Raw genomic sequence first — 5,860 nt, 5'->3', positions numbered from 1 at the left:
AATGCAACGCAGAGAGGCTTTTAAGATCATTTGGCCTCTTGTTTTTGAGGATTCTTCTTCTGGAAACAAAACAATCATGCAAGTTTTCAGATCATCTTTTGTACGAAGTTTTGATTAAAAAAACCTCAATGAAGACTTCAACAAACAAATATCATGATAATATTATCATTTATGAATTGAAATTCGTACTTAAAAAGATACTAAAGTAGTTTTCATTGTTTTAATCTCCTAGAGACAATCTTTAAACACCACTGTTAACTTGAAAAGAAGAATTTCTTATCATTTTTCATGAGATTTTGTTTGCTTTCCCACAATGATATTCATTCTTTATCTAAACAAAAACTTATCAAATAATATTCCAATCAGAATAGGTGATTTTGAATTTAATAGTAACATGTAAGCTCCGTCTTGTGGCATAACGTCTTACATGGGACAAACGCTATGGCTGTCATCTGTCTAATAACCTTTTTTCTGGCTACAAACATTATAGTGGCAAATTGCATTCTCTTAGAAAATATTAATAACCATCAGCAAACAACGCCAGCAGCTCATCCTGATACTCTGGTTTTTCTCATGCAAGAAGTGATACAGATGAAGAATTCCTTGAAGCAAAATGCCGAGGAAATAAAGCGTTTGAAAACTGAACAAGAAGCTGGAAGGAATTCAAGCCTTGCTAATGAGATCAACAAACTGCATGCAGAAATATCTGTGCTAAAATTTACTGTTGAAAATGCTATCAGCGACCATTCGAGCTCAAATTTAGTCGGTGAAACAAACTTAACAGACGTTATGACGAAACTTCATACCGTGGAAAATGGCATTCGACAGTTAACTCTTGCCTTGAATGAAAAGGTATCAAGCGTGCAAATGACTAGTCACAATATAAAGATGGATGCAGTGCTGAAAAATATCTCAAATCGTGTGCATGCTGTAGAAAATGAAAAGGTGTCAGACATGCAAATGACTAGTCTTAAGGTACAAATGAATGCATTGCTGAAAAATATCTCAAATCGTGTGCATGCTATAGAAAATGTACAGCAAATTGTATCACAGATATCCAATCATGAGTCATCTGTGGACGCAATGATCCATAACTTAACAGAGCGTGTTCATTCCTTGGAATATGATAAGGTCCTTCCAGGTATGCTTATAAATATAAAGTTGCAACTGGTAATAGGATATACTCAAGTCTGCATGACACATGACCCTTCTTCATATAAAGTTTTTTTTCATAATTAACAATTTTAATCTATTAAAATATCGTCCCTTAGCATAGATTACGCTAGATAGAATGTTCAATCGTTAAAATGATATTGTCCTACGGACCCGGTTTAACGATAGAATTCGTTCCGTGTATTCGTAATGTAGCAGAAAGAAACACGGGCGATAACTCGCATAGTGCATTTAATAGGAACAATCTAGAGAGTTCCGAATGTAAACATGGCAGGTAATTTGAATCGCGAGAAAAACGTTGAGAAAATTAATTGGATTTTCGTATTTATATGGATTATTTTTTGGGATAAAAGGCATAAGCAATCTCAAGAAGGTTTGTTTTGATTATTTTGGTAGTTATTCCCAGTGAAAATCATTTTATATTCTTCAAAATCGTTTCGGAGCGGATCCACTCCGATTTGCTACATTACAAGTATATGGGACGTATTCTAACTGTGGTGAGGGCCTGTACCGAGACACAGTTAGATTATTCTAACTAAGATCACGCTTACTTTCATAATCCATACCTCACAGAAATTCGTATGCAGAGTAGACCTTTAGTTGGGTGGTAAAAAAAAAATAAAATTAGAGAAGATATTTTCCTATTTTTCATTTGTATTATTTACATAAAATTTAATAGGAGAGGACTGAAAATATATGTAAGTCATAATTTTTACCTGTCAGGGAATTTTTCCTACTTTCGATCATGAAGCAGTTAAGTGTTTAATTATATATTTTTACAGAAATCTATTTTTATAATAATTATCCAATCAAAATTAATCTCGAAGATTATTTGTCTGAATTTAATGGTGCAAAAATCAATAATTCGGTTCATTCTTTTGACAAAACATTTACTATGAGTGATTGAAACAGTTGATAGTTTATGAAACTGAATCAATGTTTTATACAGCCCGAAATACAGCATGTCTTAATTTATCATTTAAGGAAGAATCAGATTGGTAAATGGATCAACCAGTTGGATGGGGAGAGTTGAAGTGTCCTATAACGGGACATGGGCCACTGTACCTGGTTACAAGCACACTTCTGATGTCTATACTTTTGATGACAAGGCTGCCCAGGTAGTGTGTCGTATGCTGGGATATCCGACGTAAGTATTGTATTTGACGTTTTTCGTAACATCAACAACATATTTTGTATCGTAGACCACATGCACGTACTCTCCAAAGACTTGAATATATTTTGCTTAACAAGTAGAGCTTTTCAAAAAAGCTTACCGTCTTTAGCAACAATTTTAAATCGTAAACAGATCTATACTTCTTTTGAATTTCTTGATTTTGTGTTTCTAAATTAGCTTTTTACGGGCATTAGCCCTACCACGGTTGTCGCTCGGTCATCTCCGTAAACGTTGACTGGCCGAGAGCTTTCGGCAAACCTCGGCTGATTCCCATTCACTCTTCAAACAAGAAAGGGGAAAAGAATAATAACAAATTGTAAAGCCTGCAAGCAATAACTATCAAATTTTATTTATAATGAAATTAAAGAGACCTTTCTATTTATCTCTATAAAACATATCATGTTATTAAGAAATAATTAGGGTGAGTTCACCATGCATCGGACACATACCTTGCTTCGGACAACTTTAGGCAATAAACTCTCTTTCAACTTAAGAGTTCTGTGTATTTATTTGTTTTTGTCATAAAGACGAAGATTTAAATTTTTTAATGATACCGATTGTGTTTATCATGTTGTGATAAAAATACCCTGCAAATGGCCTTGAAGTTACGTCATATTTTACATCATCAAAGGGGAATAACCCGAAATTTATGATTTTGCAATTTTTAGAGTTATCGTTCTTTGAAATTCGACTTCCACGGAACAAGTCGGACTTTGGTGAATTTTGTCAGGGATTGGTAATTTTACATAAATTATAATTAAATTTCACTCCAATGTTTGTTTAATTCTTATCAGAGCTGGTTTTTACTAGGATGCTATTTTCACCACACACCGGACACAAATTAACCATGCATCGGACACTTTTCGATGCAAAGGTAAGCACTACCATTTTCATACAGAACCCAGCTGACAGCTGTTTTTTGAAGAAAAAGAAAATAAAAACTCTATATTTTCAGTCAAAATACAAGTTATCGATATATGATGTCTGGAATTTTACTCAATTTATTTCTACAAACCAGAGTATGATAAACCATGAGAAAAAGGCGCGAATTACGGCATTATAAGCATTTTAAAGCATTTCTAAGGCAGAGTGAGGTCTCGAGAATCGTTCTACATTTGTGCAATAATATCGTCGAATAAATTAAAGTTGAGGGTTATTTCTTATTTAAAAGATGAAAATATATCCATATCAAGGATTTTAAAGCACTGTGATAAAGGTATGATATTTTTCCGGTCTCCATACCGTCTGACCGATGCATGGTGAACAATGTCCGATCCATGGTGAATTTTCAATTTTTTCTAAAAACTCGATTTTTGGGGATATTTTCTCAATAAACGGCATATAATTGTGTCCTAAATTGTTATTTTAATCACAAACTAAATGTTAAACTCCATTTTGATAATTTTCCGTCGGTAGCGAAACCGCTAGAACTTGTTGAAGTACAAGGGTATCCGATGCATGGTGAATTCACCCTACTGCTGATTTTGTTGTTCGTTTTGTTATTTTTTTAAGATTGGAAATCTTGCAAAATTGTTAAGTCGTACGAAAAATATATCATCAGAAAGTTATCTCCCTTGCCTTGAACAACGTTTCAACCAATGAAATAATTGAAAATTTTCTCATCACGCAATTTCTACCAATCACAAAAGAGAGGAAGTGCATAGTCCGACGACTGTAAAAAACTTCAACTATACAATACCGTCTTCCAAGGAAGACGGTAACAACAAGTAGAGCTTTTCAAAAAAGCTTACCGTCTTTAGCAACAATTTTAAGCAGTAAACTGATCTATACTGAACAGGCCGTATAATTCTTTTGAATTTCTTGATTTTGTATTTCTAAATTAGCTTTTTACGGGCATTGGCCCTACCACGGTTGTCGCTCGGTCATCTCCGTAAACTTTGACTGGCCGAGAGCTTTCGTCAAACCTCGGCTGATTCCCATTCACTCTAGTCTCGTTTTCCCAAGACTCTCGCTCTCGAGACTTTGCCCGAGCGAGAGTCTGGTCTGAGTCTTATTTAATTTTTGTAACCAGTAGAGGTCGCTAAACCGGCTAACAAGATGGCGACTCCCATGAAAAACATGTGAGAATTTACTTTTTAAACAAAGATATATGCGTTTTTTGTTCCTTGTAAAGCAGAAAGAGGTATTTTATTATAAAACCAGATAAAAGTAAAGGCGCAGTCTCTATCTTTTTAAAGAATACAGATCTTAGCATTCGAAAAGAATGTATAAGCCAATAAAAATACATACCGATTTCTCGGTAAGCCTCGATTTGAAATTACAAAAATTAAATAGGAATCAGACCAGACTCTCGCTCGGGCAAAGTCTCGAGAGCGAGAGTCTGGGGAAAACGAGACTACATTCACTTTTCAAACAAGAAAGGGGAAAATAATGATAACAAATTGTAAAACCTGCAAGCAATAACTATCAAATTTTATTTATACTGAAATTAAAAAGACCATTTTATTTATTGCTATAAAAAATATCATGTTATTTAGAATTAATTACTGCTGATTTTGTTGTTCGTTTTGTTATTTTTTTTAAGATTGGAAATCTTGCAAAATTGTTAAGTCGTACGAAAAATAGATCATCAGAAAGTTATCTCCCTTGCCCTGAACAGCATTTCAACCAATGAAATAATTGAAAATTTTCTCATCATGCAATTTCTACCAATCACAAAAGAGAGGAAGTGCATAGTCCGACGACTGTAAAAAACTTCAACTATACAATACCGTCTTCCAAGGAAGACGGTAATAACTTTAATACAAGATACTGGGAAAATGTCAAAAATTCATTCTTATTATGACTCACAGTTCTAATAAATGTCATCATACATGTATTTAAAATATGCAAATTTATTATACATTTTTGTTGACCTTCGAGTCATCTCCGCAGTGTGGGATTATATCTTGCATTGACTTGCTTTCCGTACAGTCGAAAAGTTACTAAAAAGTTACTAAAATCGAAAACGTACAGGTGAATTAAAAACTAGAATTATCCCCGCTCACACGAGCATCAATGTTCTTGTTTTTATTGTTTTAATTTCTCTCAGAAAAAATGCTGCTGTTATCCACGAAACATCTCCATTACATTTTGGAAGGGGGTCGGGACATATTGATATGTCTCTTTATGCTCTCCATTGTACTGGACGTGAGAGCTCGCTCTATCAGTGCAGCAAAACAACAGATCCTATTCCATTTCAAGCGCATTACTATGATGCAGGTGTTGCTTGCAGTAAGTTAACGCAGTTTAAGAATTTGCTAGGACTTTCTCAGAAAAGTTTATATAATTTGTTGAAAGTAGTTTCAAAAAGGTTACATAATAAATTGTATTTACTGACAAGGTCATTGTATCGAAAATAAAACTTAGTCTAACGAAATGATGATTTGTCTTTTTGACAGTTTCTTTTTATCAAAGATTAGATATAGGCTTTATCTTTTCTGCAATAATCATCTTTTTAAACCTGATTTTACAGTGGACATTCGCCTGGCTGGTGGGTCATCTCCGATGAAT

General features: G+C 34.0%; 1 protein-coding gene across 1 annotated transcript; it reads left to right on the top strand.

The window, feature by feature from the left end:
* Positions 1 to 327: 327 nt before the first annotated feature.
* Positions 328 to 5,857, top strand: LOC134259759 (scavenger receptor cysteine-rich domain superfamily protein-like; the record flags this gene model as incomplete). The annotated part of the gene is made up of 4 exons (XM_062742362.1): positions 328 to 1,141; positions 2,158 to 2,320; positions 5,400 to 5,581; positions 5,823 to 5,857. Coding segments are annotated over exons 1-4 (1,080 nt in total), but the record flags the coding sequence as incomplete, so codon positions are not given.
* Positions 5,858 to 5,860: the final 3 nt, after the last annotated feature.

This window comes from Saccostrea cucullata, unplaced genomic scaffold (genome assembly GCF_032062105.1).
Source record: "Saccostrea cucullata isolate Sc308-1 unplaced genomic scaffold, CSIRO_AGI_Scuc_v1 ctg12773, whole genome shotgun sequence".
Taxonomy (NCBI): domain Eukaryota; kingdom Metazoa; phylum Mollusca; class Bivalvia; order Ostreida; family Ostreidae; genus Saccostrea; species Saccostrea cuccullata.
Note: the sequence above shows the minus strand (reverse complement) of the source record. Positions and strands in the feature narration are given on the sequence as shown.